Genomic DNA, 25,142 nt, shown 5'->3' with positions numbered 1-25,142 from the left:
GGACAGTGACAAAGATTAAGTGTTATTCTGTGTTCTGAATATCTCAAGTATTTATCTAATTTCATTAAAAACATTTATTTTTTTAAATAAGGTGGTTTTTTTTTAATAAATGGGAAAACTTTCCTGTAAACTAATGAAAAAGGTGGTCATCTCTCCAGGTCTTTCTTGGTGACCTTTCCTGCCGCGATGAGGTCCGAGTCAGAAGCCCAACTCTGTGCCAGCCTCCTGAGTCCAAATGAGACACTGCTCATGTCCATATATCTGACTAAAGGAGACGAGAAGAAGCTTCTTCACCAGGAAACATCAGACAAGGACTTCCACCGCTGTTTCCAGTTCCAGGTCTGTTATATGCTTAACAATTGCACGCTTAACAATTACATGTGTCAAGCGTATTTATGAAAATGTCTAAAAACGCAGGATTATGATCGGTTCGGTTTCCGTAATGCAAATTAAACATGGATAATCAAGGCAGGAGTTGTGAACAGTTGTGGATCAAGATGTAAGGTTGTCAGGGCAACTTTAATGGAAATACCTGAGAAAATTACAACAAATGCTAATTAATGTGAATTAACCTGTTTCCATCAAGTTGCATTATAACCTATGTGAATTGAGAGTTAGTTATTATTCACAATAGAAGATTTGATGCTAGTGTCCAGTCAGGATTTCTTATGTCTCTCGTCAAAATGCAAGTTTTGTGGAAACCCAGCTACCGGGCCCCCTTGATAGAGTGTGTACTCTGCTCTTTGACAGGCCCCCTCAGTAAGTGAAAACACTGTGCAGAAGATCAAAGTGGAGGTCAAAGGGCAAACATCTCACTGGACTAAAGAGACTTCTGTTACGTTCACACCAAAACCTGCTCCCATTACCTTCATCCAGACAGATAAACCCATATACAGCCCAGGCCAAACAGGTACGTCCAGGTGCTACACACACACACACACACACACACATTCTTGCATTTGTGACCTTGTTAAGACTCCAGGTAGGGCCATTCATTCTGAGGACCCTGCTTTCCTGTCAACATAGAGGGGTAAAAGTGACATCACTAGGTTCAGAAAAAAATCAGTTTGATCATGTGCACTTGAAACTGTGGAAACACACATGTAAACCAAACCTCACTTTTTGACAGCATGTTAGGACCTCTTGTCGCCGCCCCTCAAGGCGGGGCAAACAAGTGTGTGTATAAAACCAAGTGGAGACCAAAGAGTGGATTATGAATATTATCCACCCTCATCTGTAGTTAAACAGTTTTCTGACCATGTAACTGTTATCTCACCTTAATTTCTGTACTACCATAGCCTGGCCAAAGCCTTCCTACGCAATTCCACTCGATTATCTTCTCCCTTCTGGCTACGTCTGGGATTTCAGCCATTGATCTGGATTCCTCCAGGAGAATTCATGACCTGGCCAGTCAGCTAACAGAGTGAAGCAGCGCAAGAATACTACAGGCTATCAGTCAAGGGCTGATCCGGTCTTTTCAAACGTTAACACCTCCAGTAAACAATCATTTCTCAATACCTGAATGTCCAGTCCCTCTGTACTGTACTCTTGACAGGAACTGAATTTCACTGCATTCTTTACATTAGTAATCATATGCATGTGACAAATAAACATCCTTGTATCCTTGTACGAAACGATAGTGTAGAGCGAGGTGCTGGTCAAGACCAGGTTAGTACTACCACTAAAGACATTATATTGTTGTGCTTTGTAAACTGTATTTTTATTACACTTTTTCTGTTCAAAATAAAGATTGAAGAGTGCATTAATTACAGTACAGTAATTTCAAGTCAACGGACTTCAAAAAAAAAAATGAAAATAAAATTCCATAACCCCCCCCCCCTCCCCGACAACAAAAACATGTCCTGCCACCCCCTACCACTGATCTCAAAAAGAAACTGGATAGCGCATCGCATGGTTTCAAAGTGAGGCCACACGCAAATCGTGGCGGCCATTTTGTTGGGACCACTTTCCTGCCTGAGACCAATGATTATGACGGGCGATGAATATTATATACAAGATATTTAATTAATTTGCATATTAAGCCTTATAGTAATTTCAAGTTTTCATAAACCTGGTTATAGAGCTTGTGTTTGCTTGAATAAAAATATTGAAACTTGTTCCTCTATCGTATTTTATTAGTGTTGATGATTAGAACCTGGCCCATTGGTAGCTTTCAATAACTTTATTTCAATAACTGTATTTATAAAATCACAAGTTTAATGGATATTTGCAAGCCAGAACATGAAAATACACACTGGGAATGGATTTGTTCCACACTACACAAATAAACAAATAAATTCCCACAGTGTGTATTTTCATGTTCTGGCTTGCAAATATCCATTAAACTTGTGATTATAAATACAGTTATTGAAATAAAGCTACATATGGGCCAGGTTCTAATCATCAACACTAATCAAATACGATAGAGGAACCAGTTTCAATATTTTTATTCAAGCAAACACAAGCTCTATAACAAGGTTTATGAAAACTTGAAATTACTATAAGGCTTAATATGCAAATTCATTAAATATCTTATAATAATATTCATCGCCCGTCATAATCATTGGTCTCAGGCAGGAAAGTGGTCCCAACAAAATGGCCACCACGATTTGCATGTGGCCTCACTTTGAAACCATGCGATGCGCTATCTAGTGTCTTTTTGAGATCAGTGCCCCCCACATATTAAATACTAACAAATGTCAAAAGCAAAAGGTCAGAAGCAAAAGAAATTGCTTCCCACCATTCTTTAAGAGGTTGACTAAATAAAAATAAAATGCAATGTTGCCAATGCTATACCCCCCTCCCCTCCCCGACAACAAAAACATGTCCTGCCACCCCTCCCCTCCCCAGACAACAAAAACATGTCCTGCCCCCCCCCCCCCCCGACAACAAAAACATGGGGACTGGAGAGCAGTTAAGTACTATGTCAGAAAACATGTCCTGCCGCCGCCACCGCCCCCCTCCCCCGGTGAAGAGTGCAATAACTTACTGTACAGTACAGTAATTTCAAGTCAACTGACTTTTAAAAAATAAAAATGCAAATAAAATGCAATGTTGCCAATGCTATACGCCCCCCTCCCCCCTCCCCCCTCCCCCGACAACAAAAACATGTCCTGCCATCCCCCCCCCCCCCCCCCCCGCGACAACAAAAACATGTCCTGCCAACATCCCCTGACAAAACATGTCCTCATGTTTTCCTTGTGAGAGACACAATCCTATTCCGGACATAGTACTTAACTGCCCTCCAGTCCCTGTTCTTGAGCGCTTCAGGACACCTTCTGATGCACTCCTCACATTGTTCCTTTCCGGGGGTTCTGCCCTTTGTGATGAACCTTAGGATAGGATGAGACAGCTTCAATATTTCCCCATGCACAACATACAAGCAACAAGACAGACAGATAGTAAACCAATGTCAAAATGTACGCCCCGGATCACAACTGACACCAACCCCCGTCAGAAAATACTTCCAACGTCCCTGTCAACAGGTGTTGGAAACGGTGATTAATGCACATTTATGTGCATTACCACGGATGCGCATCACTAATTCGCATCAGTTGGATTGAAACGCAACTATTGTGCAGTGAGTGGGCATATCAAGAAAAAAGTTAGAATCAGGTCAATCAGTCAGTACCTTCCCATTTTCGACTCCACAGCAGCAACTTCCTTGTCACTCCATTTTTTTTTTGGGGAACTTGGTGCCTGGTCTGAAAGACACAACATTTAGATAACACTTGTAAATCATGATCACAAACGTTTCTCTCTTGCTCAACAACTTTACTGAACTTTCTTTACCTAGTCCTTATTGAAACAGCTTTTTAACTTAGAAAGGGCAAAAACTAAATAAAACAAAACACAAAAACACAGATGCACTCAAGAGGATACAAGTAAAAAACACTTTAATTCATATTTTTGGCTATTAAACAATGGCAACACATTAAATGGGTTTTCAGCCTAGCAAGCCATCATCAGGGCAAACATGCTGGTTGAAACATGGTTGTCATTAGCTGCTCATACTTCAAAGCAGGTCAATAATATTATCAGTGTAGGGCAGGTGCGTAGATCACCTGATTGGTAAAAACACATGACCCTGCATTAAAAACATAAAAACTTGTTGAATCAATAGTCAAGATCAATACTTCATTCAACAAAACATTACAGTTTACTTAAGATTTTACTTATCAGGTGATTCTACCTGCCCTACATTGATCATGTGATTCACCTGCTTTAAAATTTGAGTGACAACCATATTTCAATTGCTCAAACGCATTGTTGAGTAGGCCAAAACAACAAAAACAAAAAATGAATTAAAGGCTTTCTGTGTCTCTATTTTTTTACACAATCTATGTCTGCAATTCCTAAGCCTAAGAGCACCAAGGTAACATAGTATTTTATAGCAGCACTACTGACAAAGACCTTATCAGCTTTTTAACTTATAAAGTGTTGATTTGCAGTTAGAATTATCTAACTAACAGGAAACCATGAAGGCAGACATGAACCCTTACATTCCATACCTGAATAAGTTGTTTTAGGCTTCTTTTCTGCTGTACTGGTTGATCTTTGTGAGACTGAGACAAAATGTAGAGAAAAGAATAGTGGAAAGATAATTAATGTTCATATACATTAATTGTACAAAATACAGACCTTCTTAGGAAGACATTTCCCAAAATACCTCTGCTGTCTGATGATGAAGATGAAGGTTTAAAAGCTGATGATCGTTTTGGGGTGGAACAGCGCTGGGGTCGCACTGATAAGTCTAGAAAAACAAGGAAGAATAACCCAAGTATACGCACAATTGTTTTTCTCAAAAGTGAATTTCATATTAATTCTGTTTACTTTAATTTCTGTGTTCAAAGGAAATTAATTTACAGCACTTTTTTGAGGACAATACCTGAGTCAGAAGGCTGCAGCGAAAGTTCTGAAGATGAACCTGATTCTGACACAGGAAAAGTGCAAGAGAATAAGACCTTCATTAACTATCCACAACCTAACACTAGTTATTTTACAGCCAATCACAACTACTTAATAATTAACAACATATTAAATACTAAAACAAATGTCAGAAGCAAAAGAAATTGCTTCCCACCATTCTTTAAGAGGTTGACTAAAAGTCTGCTCCTTAACCTTGCATTGAAAATACTTTTGGTTAGGCGGTAGTAAATTAGAGAACACACTTTTTAAAAATATTTTCCTTATCCTGAAATCACCCACCCCCAATTACATATTAATGCATGCAGTTATTATTTGAAACATGAGACAAAACGATATAAATTGTTTCAGTACATTACCTGAAACATCTGCACTGAATTGGCTCGGTGGCACCGATGAGTCTAGAGGAAATACAACATTTTCAAAATACCCTGAAATGTTGGAAACTTCCTGAAATGAAAAAACAATCATTCTGTTTCCAAGTACATACCATAATCTTCTTGACTGGTCATACGACTCACAGAGGAGCTGGATCCTGAAAAAACAACATGGTATCATGTTCATCTACTTAGAAGATTGTAATCAATCATGTAGACAATATTGGCATTTCCATTCTCTTCTACTGTTGTTCTTCTGTTTCAGTAAAGACCTCTTCCTATCCACTACTGATACATTATTTACAGTCAAATACAAATTCCTTACCACTGGCCTCAATGGACTCTTCATTCAGACTCTCTTCTTCGTCATCCGACTCTTCTGTTATTGCCTGAACAGTTTCTAGAAAAGTCAAAACACAAATGAGCAAAAATAAGCACAATACATGGACATGGTCCACTAAATATTTTCCCTACACCCTCAACTTCTTACCTCTGGGCTCTATGGTAATCTCTTCCAATGTTTTCCCTTTAAAGTCTGCCAACCTTCCCTGTTCACATGCCATCAAAATTTTGCTTATTTTGGCTAATTGCAGAGTCCCCTCTGGCAAGCGGTAATACTGCCTGTGGATTCTTATGTCGTGCCCTAACAATTCTGCCAACTGATCAAGTTCGGTGTCTGTAAGGTTCAGCACCTTGCTCAAGGTGGACACTTGCTTCCTTAGTTTCGTCGAAGAGAGGGTCTGCGGCTGCTCAGCTCCACATTCTCTTGCATAGACACGAATGCAGTCTGACCCCTTTAAGTGAGATGCACTGCCAGGCCTTGCGAATAAGAAGTCATTGTCAGGTAGGATCCCGCAATTTGATCTCTCCTTTGCAAGCAGATCCAATGACTTGACCATAGCAGGGGTCAATAGCACTGGCACCTTCCTTCCTCTTTTCCCTCTTACTTCCATGCGTGAGAAGTATTTGCATAGCATTTTTTCCACCTCCGATAAGGCATGAGTGATGTCATCATGTACAGGTGTTGACACCCTGGACAAGTAGGTCGTCAACAACATCTTGGAAACCTCTCCTTGTCGACGCCGATTGAACAGGACAACTTTAGCAAGGATCACTTTGGCGAGATTGGTCCAGTTTCTTGGCGTCTGGTCACCGGAAAGCACGTTGGAGTACTCCTCCTGTTTCTCATCCAGATGAAGGTGCAACTTTTTGACGTCATCAGTAAATGGAATAAGCTGAGGCGCATTCCATTTAGCTTCCTGCAGTGTTCGGTAAGCAGACGCAGAAATGAATTCATTCCACCGGGTTCTATATATCTCGCGGAAGTTTTCAATTAGCTTTGCTTTGTCTTGATTTCCTGATATGAGGGCTTCACATGCAACAAGGTCTGCTACTTTCTTTATGCTATGTCCCAGTTTTAGTGCCAGAGATGACTTTTTGATGGTGTTGGTGTTCTCGTCATAACCGGTAACAACCTTTACTGCTCTGATTAAATGATGAAAATTTGATGGCATGACATACTGCTCAATACTCTTCAGAGGAGTGACCTCCTGTCCAGCCAGCAATAATCTTCCAAGCTCTCTTAGTGTTGCGCGGATATGGTCATCCTGTGACGCACCTTTCTTGTTTAGCATTTGCTGTGCTAGAGCAATTATGCATCTGTCTTTTTGAACTGCCTGTGCAATCTTGTCCTGGCACATGTCTCTAATTGCCTCAACGTTATGGGCTCGGTTCCACCTTTTCCGTAAGTAGTCTAACTGCAGCCTTCTTTCCTTAGATCTTTTTGGACATGCCAGTGCTCTGGTCACTTCTGCCTCATCAGAATGCCTCTGTTCGAGATGGCGCGCAAGCTTTTGGTAGCATTTATCACAAAAAAGGCAGTAGTTTCTTTTCTGATGGTACTTTTTTGTCCCATCCTTCAGTTTTTTTACGTTCATTACCACCACGGAAGTACTGCTACTCTCCACTGCACTTTCACTTTCCTCTGGCAGTTGTCTGACCCTCTTGTACACTTTTCTTGGTGGAATCTTGAAAGCAAATCAGCAAGAACAAAAGTAAACTGTAAATTGTGCATGCACACGTGACAAGACAATATAGACACATTTTAAATTGCAAGACCATTTGTCATATTCTACTAGCAAACTACAAGAGCAGATCTTCACAGTGTAACTTCAGCAGGTAAGACATTCAAGGTTCTCACACATTTAAAGTAACTCACCTGCACTTTCAAAGGCTCTTCATCAGAGGAGCCATCTGAGTCCTCAGATGTTTGAGGGACATACTCCTTGTCCTCGTCACTTACAGATTCACTACTGGAGGACTCAGTCTCAGTAATGTTCAGCATCTTCTTGGTTAACTAAATTGATATGAAACCAACCATTTGAATTGTAAAAAAAGTTTTCCCAACAATAGACTACTTGCCAACACCTCCAACTAACAACTTTGTCACAAACCTTCTGACCAGCAGGTTACTAACCCTGACCTGGTAAAATAACCAGAATCATTCAACTACTACAGCCTCAGTTATTTTGAATGTCAAAGAATTCAAACACCACACTTACAAATACGCTGTCTGTCCTTTCTAGAGGAGGTGGCTCTGGCTCTTCCTAGATGAATGGATGTTAAGACAGACAGACAGACAAGTTTACACACACACTCACCATGCTATGAAATTAGAATACAACCAACATTTGAAATGACTGTCTATCCACAAGATTCAAAAACACAGACACAAAAACACAGTGATGCATTACAGTAGGCTCTGGTGGCTCTATGAAAGAACATGCATCCATAGGGATACCCCACAGTAGAGCAAAGTTGAACAGTACAAGAGTGTTAAAGAGCAAAAAGAGAGCATTACAAAGTTCCTTGTCTAGGCTAATATTGGCAATCATGGCACACAAGGAAATGGTATTGTACAATATGGTATAGCATGAACAAAGGCAGTCTAATGCCTCCACCATTTCTGTGCGGCAGAGGTTAAGATTTTACAGCTAACATAACAGTAGCTTTTTTACTAGAAAGTAATGTGGATAGTAACCTGTTGCAGGTCTTCCAAAAGCAAACCAAAAGTACTAACAGGTATGCTGTCTTGAACCAAATGATGTCTTTTTGCACACTCATCATGGTGTTGGCGCAATCCATCCATACGTTGTCTCAATCTGCCCAAAGTCTACGATTTAAAACATCCTATGTCAATCACACAAGTTTTACTGAGCACATTTAGTGTTACGGACAGGCATAGGCTTGGGTCTTGTGTTTGGGTGTGTCTACGTGATGACGTGCACTAATTGGTCACGTGGTGGTGGTGGCAGTAGTGATTTGTAATATCACCTGTTCACTCGCTAGGTGAGAGTTAGTTAGTGAGTGGGTGATGGGGGAAGCCTACTTTTTGCTGACAGCTTTATGCTTCCCATTTTTGGTACTTTGCACTTTATCCTGATGGGAGTCTGCACTTGCACTTTATCCTCGCTTATGCACTTTATCCTGATATACTTGAAGTCTCGTTTATAGATTACTGCTGAACCTGTGGATTCTATAGCTACTGCGGATAATATGGATATGAACTATCTGACTCACTGACGTTTTTAATGCTTGGATACTGTGAAGATTGTCGAATAAAGCAACCTAAACTGAAACTGATTGTTTGGAAGTTTGGACATCTAGTGCGTCGGGCACGTTAGTTTCCCCTACTCAGCTGCTTGGCGACTGAAATTTGTTAGACAGTCGCCAATACTTAGTATCATACTTTATTAAAATAACTTTAACAAGACAACTAGAGAATACCTCAGCTGAAACATTAGGACAAAACAGATTTGCTTCAGGAAGAAAAAGTTTACTCTTAGCAAGCTACAGTACAATACTGAACAGAGAGCAGTAACCCAGCAAACACACCCTTGCAGGGCCCATGTGGTCTAGGGCCTACCCACACCAAGCCCTAATGGGCCCAACTTGGGGTAGGTGAGGGCTGGGGTCTGTACTGTGGTACCAGTGCTTTGCCAATTAGCAAAATGCCACCGGCCCCGCATGGGGCTCTTATGTCTGCTGAAGTTGGGCCAGAAAGGGGCTTGGTGTGGGTTGGCCCTAGCGTGTTTGCTGTGTTACTTGCAGGGAATTTCAAGCAAAAGTGCTGCTGGATGTTAGCTTTGAATACTTTGATCTAATGCATACAGTATATGCTACATATAAGCTATAGTTACAGTCTTTACCTTTGTGAAATCGGCCCCAGGAGATTAATTATCACTGTCTCTCTCACTGATTGACATGGGCCTGTCAGTAGCATGACAGTATCATGAACATTAATGACACTTTTTTATGTTAATGACTTGTCATTAAGAGTAATTTGTTTTTTGTAAAGTTGACGCTGTTTGGGGTGCAGACTTTACAAAAAGCAAATGACGTTTAATGACAAGTCATAAACACAAAAAAGTGTCATTAATGTTCATGATGCATGTCATGTTCAGGGATGTGATTGACATAGGACAAAAAAAAATATACAAAATATACGTACTACATAGCGCGGCCTGGCAACGGGAACCCCCCCAATTTCCTCGTTCCATTGGCCCAATATATTTCACTCACACCTCGATTTACACGTCCTTGCATTACTCAATTTCATTACAACTACATATCTTCAGTTAATTGAGTTGATTATTTAGGTATGCAACGTTTTACTTATCACTAAACTATCCACCAAACATATAGTATGTAGACAACTGCAAATTAAGTGTTCCCTCAGTTTATCTAAGCACAACTAGGTCTACTGTTATCCTGCATGTGTTCTCGTAATGTAAATCTGTAGTCTGATAAAGTAATTTACAATCCATTAAAACCATGCACAGAAAGCAGTCTGAAAAGATGATTAAAACAGTAGTAATGAAATCAGGTTAAAAACACATACCTTCTCTGACCATTGCTGTGAAATTGGGCTGTCATTAGCTGACTCCATGGCTTCTCTGCAACAAAAACGTGCAAATACTATTGATCAACTCGAAAGAGTTCATCCGTTTTGGCTAGGCCTACTAGTCTTGAGCATAGTTCGGGTCCCTAAGATTAAATAATCATTCGAGGCTATGTTGTTAAAGAACATTATATGACATTTGCATGCAAGTGGGCAAAGCCATCAGGATCGCGCGTGCAAGATGTAATTAAGCCGTAGCCTAATGCTACTTAAAATGGCTTCTTTATTATGCCAAAATGTTCCAAAAGTGCAAAAGCAAGTTGAAGACGCCGAGATAATCGAACGCTCCACGACAATCATTTACCCTAATAAAACTGTCAAAAGCATGAAACCTCCACTTTATGACAACCGTATTGTCGGGTAAAATAGCAAAGCAGGAAAGCTATGATCAAATCCAGCAACTAACTTTCCTTAGCGATTTTCAGTCACACTGACTAGCCTCCCTAAAATGCTAAGTTCTACTCGATTAAAAACGTATGAAATAATGCTTTACACGTCATACACTGTGCACATTTTAGCAAAATAGCTGTAGAGCGTTATACAGAAATGGCTTTGGTGAACATTTTTCTTACCTGCTTGCATTCATACATCCATCCAAGTCTTGACCATCCATCTAAGTCTTGTTATCCAAACTTTTGCATTAGGTGAGGAGAAATCCCGCGAATTTGCCAGCTTGAAATTGGGGGAGGGGTACATTAAGGTATATCTTAGGACCATACACCTGTTTGTGTTTAAATGAAGGCGCGAACTACGATCACGCGTTACAGCAGTGGGGGGTTGGGTCGTCAGCGGTAGTCTATCTTAGGACCATACACCAGTTTGTGTGTTACTAAAGGCGCGAACTGCCGTCAGTGAGAAGGGATGCAGAAATACACAAGCTGGTGTATGGTCCTAAGATAGACTACAGCTGTAGACTATTTTAGGACTATACACCAGTTTGTGTATTTCTGTAAAATACAAATTAGGCTCCTATTAGTAGGCTATCAAATCAATATGAGCAAAGATCATGAATGGGTAGAATCATTCTAATACTGTAGGCTAAACGGCCTCAGCAGTTGTCAATGTTTCCCGTCACCCCAAATTATCAATGTTAAGTTGTTTTAATTTTTTGCTTTATTGCAATGAGATTAATATGTAGGCAAGTAGGCTAGATAAGATAATGTATAATTTACAGTTTCCTGCAGCCTAGCTGGTAGATTTGTGATTTCAGTAGTGGTAGGCAGAGCTAACTGGACCATATGCTGTTCAATTAGAAGCCTAGTTAAGATTCATTATGTGTCAGTTAAGCTACTCAGATAAACAGTGTAAGGTCTGTGTTCTGTCCCTGTCTTGTTTCCTTGTATGTATCCCTTGTGTTCTCACGTGTTCCTTCTTTTGTGTTTGTTTACCCTTGTCTCCTCGTGTCTGTCTCCTCACGCCCTCCCCTTGTTATTCTGCTTGTGCTGTTTATTAGTTTGTCTCCCTTGTGTGTCATATAATGTTTGTTGTCTAGTCTTTGTGCTTCCTTGTTCCCACCATGTGCTTTTCACCATGTGCTTCCCTGTGTTTGTTTCTGTTTGCCATGTGCCCTCGTTGCTGTCATTGTCTCCCCCGCCTTGATTGTTCTCACCTGTCCCTCGTTATCTGTTCTTGTTTAGTCCACCTGTGTCTCATTGTCTGCCCCGCCTTGATTGTCTTCACCTGTCCCTTGTTATCTGTTGCATGTGTGTGTATATATACTTCTTGTGTTCTTGTCTCTCGTTGCTGGTTCGTCATAGTTGTTACGTGTTGTTTCTCTGTGTCTCCTTCGTGTGCTCTCCGTGTTCACAGTATTTAAGTAAGTTCCTTGTGTTGCTGACCCCTGTTTTTGACTCCTCTATTGCCTTTACCCCTTTGGATTGTTTGCCTGCCATTTGACTGCTTACCGTGTACCGAACCCTGGACAGTAAAACGTTTACTCTAAAATCCACTGCTGTTGTCTGAGTCATGCATTTGAGTTTATCACCCCACCTCCAATTCGTAACAAACAGGGTTTGAATGGGATTAAATGACTGGCACTGAACATCACCACATAGGAAACTGATCAGCCCCCTAAAAGGATCAGCCAAATAGGTCTAGTTATCACACATCTCTCTTTATATTTTCTTTGCATCAACATCCCATGCTGGGCTTCCCTTAAACCCATAGTTCATAAGGCCTCATTCACATAGAAATTGTGCGTTTCCGGACCGCATCCTGTGCAAGTCCGTTTGCGGTTTGTGTGTGTTTGTTAGTTTGTGGTGATACGTGTTTTTGGTCCAGTTTTGTATAGAATGAGTGTTTACAGATCTTGACCTAGGCCTAATGTTATCTGATCATAGGCTACTTATGTCTCTAGGCCGTTTCTTTTCACTTTTTTAACTTAGGGAACTGTTATTTGCTGAATTCAGTTTCAGTCTGTCTGTTGGTCATTTGTGCACAAGTGTATGTGGGATGTGTAAACTCACTTCATTAGTTAAAATGCATTAGTTAACTAATGATGGCTTGATTGAATCCAGTAGTTCACCCTGCAAGTGAGGTAGGTGGCTGTGGTCACAGACAGAATTAAGAAGCGTAGGCCGTAGATATTAGTCTATGGGACATGATTATGTCTGTTGATGTCAGTATAATGACGGCTCTACACTTGAACAGGGTTTCTATCCATGTAAATAGGACAACTGGGAATCGGTATCTCTCTCCCATCAAACACCCATGCAGGTTTCTTTCTGGTAGTTCTAGGGCCAGTCCACACATCAAGCCTTAAGGGGCGCCAATTAGGGCAATGTGGGCGAGGTGGGGCAGGGGCCAGTACTGCAGGGCCAGCTGAAATTGGGCCACAAAGGGGCCTGTGCAGGCTTGTTTGCTGGGCTTCTTCATGACCACCAAACAACACAATTATCCACAATTATACCCGAAAAGACAATAATTCATTTTAAATTGAAAGGGGTCATATTTCTATCACACCTTCAACAGATAAAAGTTCATCAATCACACATCTGCAATACTGTCATTGCAATGAGAAAGGCTTACAAGACAAGATAAAATGTCAAGAACATAAGACAAGAACTTAAAACTTCAAAACTAAACATGAAAATGTAACTCCAGGGAATTACGAGTGCAAATAAAGGTACTGCACTGTACTGTATGTGAACTGTAACCTGTTTCTTGATGTGAACTTTGTGGCAAATATTTGCATTAAGATATTGGTAGCAGGTTTATAGTTGGATAGTTATGGTAGGGGCTATGGTAACTGGAGGGGTTATGTTGGATGCTATCTTAGACATGCTGGTTGCTAGGTTGTAACTGTGGAAGTGGTTGCTCGACTTTTGCTAGGGTAATTGAGTTGGCTGCTATACTGTTACTACAGTAGTTCTGAGTGGTTGCTTTAAAGGAACACGCCACCGTCTTTCCACATTGAACTACGTTCTTCTCTCAACTTAGACGAGTTGACCCATACCTCTCGTTTCGCTTTGTGCTACTAGGGTAGTTATCATGGTTGCTATGCTGGTTGCTAGGGTATTTATGTTGATTGTTACGCTGGTTGCTAGGTTAAGCATGTTGGTTGCTAGGTTGTAACTGTAAAAATTGCTAGGTGGTTGCTATAGGGCACTTGAGGTGGTTGCTAGGCTGTTGCTAGGGTAGTTATCATGGTTGCTATGCTGGTTTCTAGGTTATTCATGTTGGTTGCTATGTTTGTTACTAGGTTTTAACATTGGAAGTAGTTGCGAGGTTGTGGCTAGGGTACATGATGAGTTTAAACAGTTTAATAAGGCTATTTAATAGTGAATTATGTAGCAAGGACTTTTATTTTAAAACAGTTGTAGGCACAGGAAACAGTTGGAGGGAGACATGGTTGATGGCAACTGAGTTGGAGTACCCAAAAAGTACTAGAATTATATTTTGTTGTATTTGTATTGTATTGCCTACCAAAGACAACACAACTTGTATTACCTCCAAAGACAACACTTCTTGAGACTTGGGAGTGGCTTAGAGGATGGGCGTGGAATGGGTGTGGTTTCAGAATTTCATACACACGGCAGTACCACTAAATGACCAGAGGGGTCCCCATTTTGGGGTCTCCACTTTGGAGTCAACCAGGAATCAACCCCTACACACACACACTTTGAAAAAACACAAGATTCTGAAGACTTCTACATTTTCAATACCTATTTACTACAGACATACAAGCATGTCATTACAACCCCCCCCAACAGCTTTTCCTTCTTAGGACCATGGTCTAGGTCCTAACTTTGTCTTCAAGTCCTAATATGGAAGGTATTTTTACAATCGCGAGTCTTAACATGGTCGCAAAAACAAGAGCACACACACACACACACACACACACACCAAGCTCAGACCTTTAATGCTGTTAGAAAAGGGTTGTGCAGATAAACATATAGATTCCTTTTAGTGAACTTTCACTCCAAATGATTTCACCACCCAATGATGTGATGATTCTCGTACTACGCTTACCCACAGTGCAGTTCAGAGTGGTCACCATGGACACCAATTTCATTCCGCTCAGTGAAAAGGTGAGATATTCCCATGTGTCCTAACCCCAAACTTCCCTGCTAGACAACACAGACAGACAAGAGCATGAATAAGTAGCTTTGAGTGTTAGGAAACGACAGAAATTAGAAAGAAAAACCTATCAACTTCACGTTGAAACTGGAATTGATTTTGGTCGAGGCCCAGTCGTGTTAAGCCTCTTTGTATGGCTAGGGTCTTTGAACAGAGGCAGTTAGGGTTGTGCTCTTAGGGGTAAATATTCCTGATGACTAGATGTTGAGATGTCTAGAATAGATTATGTCCGTCATAAGGTAAACAGCTATAGCGTACACAGTAAGGGCTCAAATACACATATGCGTCTTTTTTCAGGCGTAGACGCTTCAGTAACGCCTTGGCAAAGTGCGGCGGCCAAAACAGAAGCGGTGCGCTTCCCTGCCTTGCGCTGGAAAGTTGAGAATAGTTCAACCTTTAAGCGCACCTAAAAAACGCTTCAAAGCGGTGGAGAAGGGGCGCACACGGTAAACGCGCCGTGCCATAGGAATCAATGCATTTGCTCGCGTCCCGTTTAAAAAAATGTGTATGTGAGCCCTTAGGCAGTCCAGAGCAGGCAAACAAATCCAAAAGGGCAAGGCAAGAGAGAAGTCGAAAACAGTCCAGGGTCAGCAACACGAGAAATAGCAATGATAACTGTGAACACGGAGGAACACTCGAGAAACACTGAGGAACACTGGGGAACACTGGGGAACACTGGGAACACTGGGAACACTGGGAAACAAACGCGCAACATTAATGACGAACCAGCAACGACAGACATCACAAGGAGCATATATACACACACAACAGATAACAAGGGACAGGTGAAGACAATCAAGGCGGGGCAGACAATGAGACAAAGGTGGACTAAACAAGGGAATTACCAGGAACAGATAACGAGGGACAGGTGAGAACAATCAAGGCGGGGGAGACAATGACAGCAACGAGGGCACATGGCAAACACCAACAAACACAGGGAAGCCCATAGTGAAAAGCACATGGTGGGAACAAGGAAGCACAAAGACTAGACAAGGAACAAAGATCACATGACGCACAAGGGAGACAGACACGAGCAGAATAACAAGGGGAGGGCGTGAGGAGACAGACACGAGGAGACAAGGGTAAACAAACACAAATGAAGAAACACGTGAGAACACAAGGGATACATAGGAAAACAAGACAGGGACAGAGCTCAGACCTTACACTGAACACAAACTGTTGGGTTCTGTCTTTTTGGAACCAAGGTCCAGACAACTAATTAATGTGTCTTCTTGTTTTTACAGTACAACCTGGTGTTCCTAGTGGTAAGAACAAAACCCTGTTGATGTTTTCTCATTTTGACTTTCTAACCATAAAGTCCTTATTTTAGTTTTTAAATGTTAAGCTTTGGTTTTCCAAAAATGCCATCAGTGTGTTCTCTCTGCCACTTCACAGGACAGCCGTCAAAACACCATTGGCCAGTGGCTTAATGTGACGTCACAGGGCAAGATAGTGCAGCTCTCTCACGTGTTAAACCCTGAGGCTCCGCAGGGCGAATACAGGCTGAGGGTAGAGCACAGTGAACACAGCACAGTTTCACATCGATTTCAAGTGAAAAAATATGGTAAGTTTGTTTACGGCTTATATATGATCCAGACATATTCATGACATGTTATAATGTTATAATATAAATGTGTTTATATAATATACATAATTTGTCCTCATGAAACATCTCATGCCTCAACTCTAGTGCCCTTTGTTGGACAAATTCCATATTGCATATGCATAAGTGCTCTAAAACAATAATAATATCAGAATGTGAAAACCTTCACCCCAGCCTTTTTTGTCAGTAAGGTTAGCCATTACCTTGTACTGAAATGTCTCTTATTGCTCTTTGAAGTGCAGCCTACTTGTTTGCAAAGCACTTGAAGACTGTTTCCATTGTGAAGCCATCTTCAGTTGTGCCTCTAAAGTAATGTCTCTTCTTCTTAGTGTTGCCCAAGTTTGACATCACGCTGAACACTCCAGAGAAGATCAGTGTTGGTGCAGAAGAGGTCAGATTGGTGGTGTGTGCAAAGTAAGTGACACAGTCAGCATGTTGACATCTGTGAAAACATGACAAGGGGGTAAAGTCCCCAATCTAAGCTGAATCCTAGTGTGGGAGCACAGTATAGGCTACTACTGAGCTACTGGTTTGTTGTACCCCAGGAATAACCTGGTTGACGCGCTGAGATAAAGTCCATACACTTTATGCTTTGGTTAAACAGTTATCCATTTATTGTATCTTCTCTATTAAAATACACTGCAACGACATGTTACTTATTCCAACCTCGCGGTATAGCGGTCAAAACCATGTGCCCTTCCGGGGTCAACACCTGCGCTCTGTTCCGTTGTCCATACCCTCCGTACCTACCATCCTTAGTTTGAGTATGTAGGGTGTTCCGTTTTCCGATTTCCCATTTCCGCGTCGAAAAGAAGTATACCCAAAGGACCCGTATCTGTACTCATAACGGTCAAAACGCTGAGTGTGGAACCAGGGTACACTTTCCACACTCAACGGCCGCCATCTTGTCAACGTAGCGGAAGAGGCGGACCCAGGCAGAGCCGCTCAGCTCGAAAAAGACGAACGCAGGGCTTGTCGCGATCGTAATTTCCGGTAAGTGCACCACGGAGTATTAGATTTGGAACAGCACTCACCTGCTGAGAATCTGCGTACCTAGTGAGTGTGTACTGTGTACTGCGTATAAGTATAGGTACGGTAGGTACGGTAGGTAGGGAAAATGGAACATAGCGCATGCCACAACAGTAGGCTTCCTACCTATATGCACAAACCCTACCTGTGTAATGCACAGCAACACCCAGTGTTCAACAGAGTCATTACACATTGTGAGTGAAAATACATTTGGCTGTAGCAACCCATTTGGCTGCTACACCTAGGCTGAATCCCATTTCTCCCCCTACCCCTTCGTCTTTCCCCTTCCCCTCCGTTTTGCGCGTTCATGTGGAGGGGTAGGGCTGTCCCAATTCACGTTAAGACAGAGGGGAAGGGGAAGCGCTTTCTACCCCTCCAAACGGAGATTTTCCGAGGGCACACTTCAAACGGAGGGGTAGACTGATTTCCCTCAATGCATTGCGAACCCGTGATCATTAAAGAAAAAACATTGCGCGAGTCCATTTAAAAATGTCAGAAACAGCAGGGAAAGCATCACACAAATGAAAGTATTTTCTTTGTAATTCATGATTTTAAAACTTGTTTGATGAAATGTTGCATTGTGTAAATAACAGCTGCAGGCGCCATGTTTGTTTATGTCTGGTGAGTGACAGCTGTCGCTGTCCGGTAACGTAACAGCTGACGCTTCGTACTGATGACGTACGTAATTGTTGAAGTGCTATCCCAATTCGAAGGGCTAGCGTTTCAACCCCTTCGGCTACCCCTCCGTTTGAAAAAGCGAAGGCGAAGGGGTAGGGGTAAGGGTAGGGGTAGAGATTAGAAATGGGATTGGGCCCTAGTGTTTGAACTTCAGGTAAAGGAAGAAGTAATGAGCCACATGGCACCGTTAACTATATGTTTGGACAATAACAACAACATCAACAACATCGTTATTATTAATAATAATCTGTTTTTCCTAGTCTTTTGTTAAAATTCCACTAAAGTTGTGTGAATGGTGACACATTTTGTCATTTTTGTGGTACATCATTTCAGTTGTGAATCATGCAGCTGTTTGAAGGCCACACATGTTTCTTCCCTGAAGAATTGTACCTAGTTCAGAGGGCTCATCATTCTTATAAAACTGAAGTCTAGCCTAGTAGGCCTAACATGAGACATGTTCAATATGGTGCTGAAAAAGAGATTTCAGGTGAGTGTGTTATTAAATGTCTTTCTTCCTTTGGTTGTGGCGCTTCAGTTCGAAAGGAGAGTCCAGAACTGTAGTGGAGTGCTGTCTTTGTGGCCTCTTAATGCCATTCACCCATTTCCAGGTACACATTTGGTCAGCCGGTTCCAGGGAAGGCTGCCATGTCATTGTGTCGAGACGCTGACGAAACAGTTCCTCAAAAACCTTGTTCTGCTCTATTAGTGGAGGTAAGGGACTTACTCAACACTAAGCTGGGGCTGTTCACTTCCTAGATTTCCATGTTTTTGTGGAATGAACTCTACAAGAACAACCTGTTTAAGACTGAGGACACATTTCTCACAGCTAAAGATGTAGTTAAAGTGCCTCCAGATTCTCAATAATGTATTTCCCTGTGGACTGTGTGTTTGTCACACATGGTGTGATTCACATTAAGCTGAAAAGTAAACACTGAATGAGGCTCGGTCATGTCAAGTGTGTGTGTGTGTGTTTGATTCCCACAGATGGATGAGTCTGGTTGTGCCTCTCATGTCTTCATCATGTCAGTGTTTACACACCCTGACTTTGCTGAAAAACTAAGGAACAAGTTCACATTCTCCACCATAGTAACTGAGGAGGGAACAGGTGAGCCAAGGAGGCCATTTTTAAAAGTGTTTGTCCACAAAAAGTGCGCTTTCTTTTTCTTAAAGATTTATTAATGGGCTTTTTAGATTTATTAATAGGACAGTGAAAATATTTTGGACAGGAAGTGAGGAGAAGTGAAGAGGTGGAGAGAGGACCGGGAAACGACAGCAGGCTGGAATCGAACCTGTGTCCCCGCGGGCATTGTAGCGTGTAAATGGGGGGGCTTATTGGCTCTCGTCTATTTCTTCTTCAGGTATCAGTAGATCAGAGAGCAAAGACATACAGTTGGACTTCAACCTTGGGAAACTCACATTCGTTGATATACCAGACGTGATTGAGGACGGGGCAGTTATGGAGGGCAAGGTAACGAAAATACACCTGATATGCAACAATAACACTACTATAAAGAATCCAGGAAGGAATTCTACAGGCTGTTCTTCTGTCAGGACGGGCATGGTGTCTAATTTCTTTATTAGTTTATTCAGGTTAGAAACACAGAAAACCAACCAGTGGAAGATGATATCCAGTTCAATGATTGTAGTTTCACATTTCTCTATCACACACACTCACACACACACACACACACACACACACACACACACACACACACACACACACACACACACACGGAAAATATGAAATGATCAGTGCATTGTCATATTTTTTGTAATTTTCTAGCTGCTAGTGCAACAAGCCTCTTGCCAATGACTCAGAAAGTGTGTATCATTTACCTCTATGTTGATCCCTTGTAAGTAAGTAAGTAAGTAAGACTTTATTTATATAGCACATTTCGTACAAGAGTTGCAATTCAAAGTGCTTTGTGTTTGTTGTTGTGTTTGTGACAGATCAAAGCGGTCCATTACAATGACACGGGCATCGCTGACAGGACCGTCCATCTATTTAAAGGTCCGAAGTGGGCCGCGGAACTCTTACTGAACCTGACCACAGACTCTGATGGAGTGGCCCAGTTCTCTCTCAACACTGTTCCTTTCACAGGAGACTTTGAGCTCATCGTAAGCTAACACACACCCACACACACCCACACACACACACACACACACACAACCCTTAGCTACCCCTTGTGTTGTGCTGGTTCCAGTGGTCCAGTGCATCATATGCTTTTCCATCCCATCACTAATGGTACTCATCCTCTCCAGGCCAGCCTCTATACAGACATCGATTCATACAGACCATACGGTACCCCACACTATGACTCCGCATCAAAGTCTGTGTCCAGACTGAGACCTGCATCTTCACACACAGCTACATCCAGCTCTGTGACCATAAAGGCTATAGATGAGCCTCTTCAGTGTGACAAAGACACACCCATCAGCATTAAGTACACCTTCACTGGGGAGACATTCAACACAGACTCTGTGGATATCATTTATATGGTACGTTGATCACAGATGACATTATGGCCATCTCAAATCATTAAAACAACTGCTGTGGTAAGATGATACTGAGTTTAATTTGTCTGTTGCAGGTTTTATCCAAAGGAGAGATTGTTCACCATGGCTTCACTGAAGCTTCAGTGAAGGGTTCCCAACCGGTCATCATGGGTGAGGTGTCCTTCAAGCTGCCTGTCAGTCCTGGGATGGCCCCCTCAGTGGAGGTTCTGGCCTACTGTGTCTTACCCAGTGAGACGGTCCTGGCTGAGAGCAGAACCTTCTCAACTGAGAAGTGCTTCAGACACAAGGTGCCTCAGCACAGGGAACATCATTACATCAGGGAATTCATCTGATATAATGAAATTAGGGCTGTCAATAGATTACAAACTAAATCCTAATTATTCTCACATTTTGAAATTCATTAATCTAGATTATTCGGAATAATATTATAAATTAACGAGTAATCACTTCAGACGGCGTGTATTTTAGAGAGTGTTGTTTAATCGTATTTGAAATGAAATATGATTATCCTTAACAGCAAACCGTTCCTGACTTGTGTTCTGCATTGCAGGTGTCGGTGCAGTTCTCTCCCAATAAAGCGGTTCCTGGAGAGAAGAGTTCCCTGCAGTTATCAGCTCAGCCTGGCTCTCTGTGTGGCCTCAGTGCTGTGGATCAGAGCATCTTAATCCTGGAACCAGGGAAGCGCCTGGATGCCCAGAAGGTTACTATAACAACACTGAAATGTAGCACTATGACACCTTCTATTTCACTTTCTCTTGACTTTAGCGGGTACCGTCACATCGAAGAGTATACAATCTTGAAGAATACATGCTCTAAAGAATATCTGGGCAGATTACAAGGAATTAAATGGAATTTGTTTAAGGCATTCTTCTAATAGAATGTTCAAAACTCACCAGCTGAAGGGTTAATTAATCAATATCAAGTCAGGAGGTCGAATCAGAGCCGTTAGGATATCCTTTACCAACCCCACTGTCACCCGTGTCATATTTATTAAAGATATTGAGTATTCTCATATATATGTATATAATGTGGTGTTACATGTAATTATTAAATAGGTCTTTGGATTATTACACTCGGACTTGAGAATTCATCATGATTATGAGCCTCAGAAAGAATGTCTTAAAGTGAGACCCAGACGCTCTTCTCCGCTTTACTTCCCGTCACGGCGTTCGGATGATGGAGTCTATGCAGTTTTCAAGGTATCAAATAAACAAACAAACAACTATAAATCATATCATATAATAAATAGTCATACATTTTTTTATAGTTATGTGTTTTTTCAGTGTCATCTATCCATCCATCTATCCATCCATCCATCCATCCATCCATCCATCCATCTATCTATCTATCTATCTATACCTATCTTTCTTTCTATTTATCCATCCATCCATTCATCCATATAACTAAGAATACATCTGCATTTTTGTCTGCCTTAGAAACTGGGACTGAAGACTGCCACTAATCTGGTCCTACGTGACCCAGACTGCTTACTGTATAAGGGGCAAAGATACCACAAGGGACACGGACACGGTATGAGCACCCTAAAGGAAATTCAAACATAATCTCTTTGTGCATGCAATATTATTCCACCAGACTGAGATAGCAATATGAATTGATCGAATGACCGGTATTGACAAGTAATCAACATAAAATCAATCATGATGGAAACATTCATCGGCATCTGTTTCTGTTAGGAGGTCCTTATCATCATCGTGTGAGCTATTCCATGAGTGGAAGTAGTGGGCCCAATTTTCCCAAGGAGGAGTTCGGTGTGACTGTGCGTACAGTCTTCCCAGAGACATGGATCTGGGACCTTGCAGAGGTCGGGTGAGTGGTCACATATGAATCAGTCTCTGTCATATACATGGGCTCCTCTAGTTCTAGTCTCCAACCCCATAGCCATTGTTCTCACATGTGGTCTCTTCACAGAGAGTCTGGAGAAGCACAAGTCCCTCTCACTGTCCCTGACACCATCACCACCTGGGAGACTGAGGCTTTCTGCCTGTCCCCCCAGGGCTTTGGTCTGGCCCCACCAGTCCAGCTCACAGTTTTCCAGCCCTTCTTCCTGGAGCTCTCCCTGCCATACTCCATCATCCGTGGAGAGACCTTTGAGCTCAAAGCAACGGTTTTCAACTACCTGCCCAAGTGCATCATGGTATTACACTGAACCATATTCTGACCATAATCTGATTCAGTGAAGCAAGAGCTATCCATCAAAAATTGCCTGTATAGTGAATGCATTCATGTTCATAACTATCAGTGGACTATAAGCTGATTGAATGATAGAGTCTGCTAAAGTTTATTGAATGCCAGTGTATGTTGAAGGCTAAAGCTAACGCTAATTGAATGCTAGTTTATGTTGTAAGATTAAGATTCAGCTGTTTGAATGCTAGTGTATGTTGTAAGATAAAGCTGATTGAATGCTAGTTTACGCTGTAAGCTTAAGATTCAGCTGAATGAATGCTAGTGTATGTTGTAAGATAAAGCTGATTGAATGCTATTGTATGTTGTAAGATAAAGCTGAAGCTTTTTTTAATGCCAGTGTATGTTGTTAACTAAAGCTGATTGAACGCTAGTGAATGTTGTAAGCTAAAGCTGATTGAATGCTAGTGTATGTTGTTAACTAAAGCTGATTGAAGGCTAGTGTATTTTTGCTTTGTGTGTTAAACATGAACCCTCTCTGGTAGGTTACAGCGACTCCAGCCGCTTCATCAGACTTCAAACTGACCCCCTCCTCTGATGGCCAGTACTCCTCCTGTCTGTGTGCCAATGGCAGGAAGACCTTCAAATGGACACTGGTGCCCTCTGTGCTTGGTGAGTGTTCAATCTGCAGGAGTCTGTAAAGTTAAAGGACAAGTGGGTAACTTTAATAGACACTAATGCAGCTGAGCTGAAAGTGACATGGAAAACTTGCCTGGCAGGTGATGTGCAGGTGACTGTGAGTGCTGCAGCTGAGCAGTCCCAGACTGGGTGTGGCAATGAGGTGGTGACCGTCCCAGAGAGAGGCCGCATAGACAAAGTCACACGCTCCCTGAGGGTGAAGGTAGGCGTGCCATGAATCCTGATCTAATATTGCATTCTCCAGAACACCAACCACAGAGGATTTGTAGAATGTTGAGAGAGTTTCTAGAGCTGACATCTCTCTGATCTTAAGAAAAGTACCTTCTCTGTTGCACAGAGTACACCTTAAGCCAAAGAAATGGGAAATTATTAATATACTGAGGTGCACACCCCTCTCCACACACACACAAACACACACAGACACACACACGCACACACACACACACACACACACACACACACACACACACACACACACACACACACACACACACACACACACACACACATACACACTCACTTGTAATGTTTCTAACTTTTCTCTTCTAAGGCTGAAGGAACTGAGAAGACTGAAAGTTTCAGTTGGCTCTTATGTCCAAAGGGTGAATACCTCTACCTTCTTTTCCTGTAGTTCCTTGTCTCTGGATCCATAGTTTATGATTGTTTTTTGTATTAGATTATTGTTTTGTAACAAGCAACATGTTGCTATTCTTGAACACATGAAATGCATTCATAATTGTATTTGCCTTAACCTGTATTCCTATTAGTCCACATTCATCTTGGCCTGCAGCTCAGTTTCATGTTTTTCCCACAGGGGGCGCTCTAACAGAGGAGGTGGAGCTGAAACTCCCAGAGGCTATAGTGAAGGGATCAACCAGAGCTTCAGTTTCTGTGCTGGGTACGTCTTCATATAAGCAATCTGAGTAATAATAGTACTCATTCGGTTACTTAGGCATATCTTGTTATCTGTTTCTGATGTACACCTTTTCATGTAGGAGACGTCCTGGGTCGTGCTCTGAAGAACATAGGCAGTCTCCTGAAGATGCCATATGGTTGTGGGGAGCAGAATATGGCCATCCTCTCCCCAAATATCTACATTCTAGAGTACTTACAGAACACTAACCAGCTCACTGAAGACATCAGGGAGAAGGCCACCAATTTTCTTAAAAATGGTGAGAAGATATTTTGCTTTCCAGTTAAATTCGTCAGTGTCTAGTGGTAGAAATTGTGGATGCCCTTGGACATACTATAATTGTTGGACTACAGCTTTGGCTAGGTACTTGACCAGTCAGCTTATAACTTTGTGACGTGGATAGGGTATGAAACCGACTGTGTGTATCCCATAATTTCCCATATTCTCATTCGTTGAAATGCCAGTCCTTTACACTACAGGCTTCACTGCTAAGCTTGTGTTGGTAGACATGGTTGTAATATTCCACCAGGTAAGTGGTTACTGACTGCAGCACCAATGGGGATCCTTGTTCAGGCACAGGGACAGGTGTGGGCGGGGCTGGCTTTGCTGCAGCACCAATGGGGATCCTTGTTCAGGCACAGGGACAGGTGTGGGCAGGGCTGGCTTTGCTGCAGCACCAATGGGGATCCTTGTTCAGGCACAGGGACAGGTGTGGGCGGG

At 41.9% G+C, this 25,142-nt stretch overlaps 2 protein-coding genes across 2 annotated transcripts in view; one reads left to right on the top strand and one right to left on the bottom strand.

Annotated features, from left to right (window-relative positions):
- The window catches only part of LOC308377985 (alpha-2-macroglobulin-like), a gene marked incomplete at both ends in the record, with an annotated part of 28,277 nt that overhangs the window by 150 nt on the left and 2,985 nt on the right, over window positions 1–25,142 (top strand). Inside the window, 22 exons of the mRNA XM_080854775.1 lie at window positions 159–339; window positions 751–910; window positions 14,740–14,792; window positions 16,086–16,106; window positions 16,237–16,405; window positions 16,774–16,858; window positions 18,760–18,862; window positions 19,136–19,256; window positions 19,510–19,619; window positions 20,102–20,269; window positions 20,414–20,650; window positions 20,743–20,955; window positions 21,219–21,368; window positions 21,724–21,867; window positions 22,105–22,198; window positions 22,366–22,495; window positions 22,598–22,823; window positions 23,356–23,482; window positions 23,590–23,711; window positions 24,060–24,111; window positions 24,324–24,407; window positions 24,505–24,681. Of these exons, the coding sequence (XP_080710901.1) occupies window positions 159–339; window positions 751–910; window positions 14,740–14,792; window positions 16,086–16,106; window positions 16,237–16,405; window positions 16,774–16,858; window positions 18,760–18,862; window positions 19,136–19,256; window positions 19,510–19,619; window positions 20,102–20,269; window positions 20,414–20,650; window positions 20,743–20,955; window positions 21,219–21,368; window positions 21,724–21,867; window positions 22,105–22,198; window positions 22,366–22,495; window positions 22,598–22,823; window positions 23,356–23,482; window positions 23,590–23,711; window positions 24,060–24,111; window positions 24,324–24,407; window positions 24,505–24,681 (2,927 nt within the window). The remainder of the gene's footprint in view (window positions 1–158; window positions 340–750; window positions 911–14,739; window positions 14,793–16,085; window positions 16,107–16,236; window positions 16,406–16,773; window positions 16,859–18,759; window positions 18,863–19,135; window positions 19,257–19,509; window positions 19,620–20,101; window positions 20,270–20,413; window positions 20,651–20,742; window positions 20,956–21,218; window positions 21,369–21,723; window positions 21,868–22,104; window positions 22,199–22,365; window positions 22,496–22,597; window positions 22,824–23,355; window positions 23,483–23,589; window positions 23,712–24,059; window positions 24,112–24,323; window positions 24,408–24,504; window positions 24,682–25,142) is intronic.
- On the bottom strand, window positions 3,188–10,258 carry LOC308378197 (uncharacterized protein; the record flags this gene model as incomplete). Its single annotated transcript, XM_080855055.1, has 8 exons — window positions 10,204–10,258; window positions 5,629–5,703; window positions 5,417–5,461; window positions 5,286–5,327; window positions 4,889–4,933; window positions 4,670–4,753; window positions 3,632–3,704; window positions 3,188–3,332 (listed from the first exon to the last, which is right to left on the bottom strand). The coding sequence occupies exons 1-8, from the start codon at window positions 10,214–10,216 to the stop codon at window positions 3,188–3,190; spliced, it is 522 nt and encodes a 173-aa protein (XP_080711181.1). The 5' UTR covers window positions 10,217–10,258.

Source organism: Sprattus sprattus, assembly GCF_963457725.1.
Source record: "Sprattus sprattus genome assembly, chromosome: 17".
Lineage (NCBI taxonomy): Eukaryota > Metazoa > Chordata > Actinopteri > Clupeiformes > Clupeidae > Sprattus > Sprattus sprattus.
The sequence above is the reverse complement of the archived record's forward strand: the minus strand, read 5'-3'. Positions and strand labels throughout refer to the sequence as shown.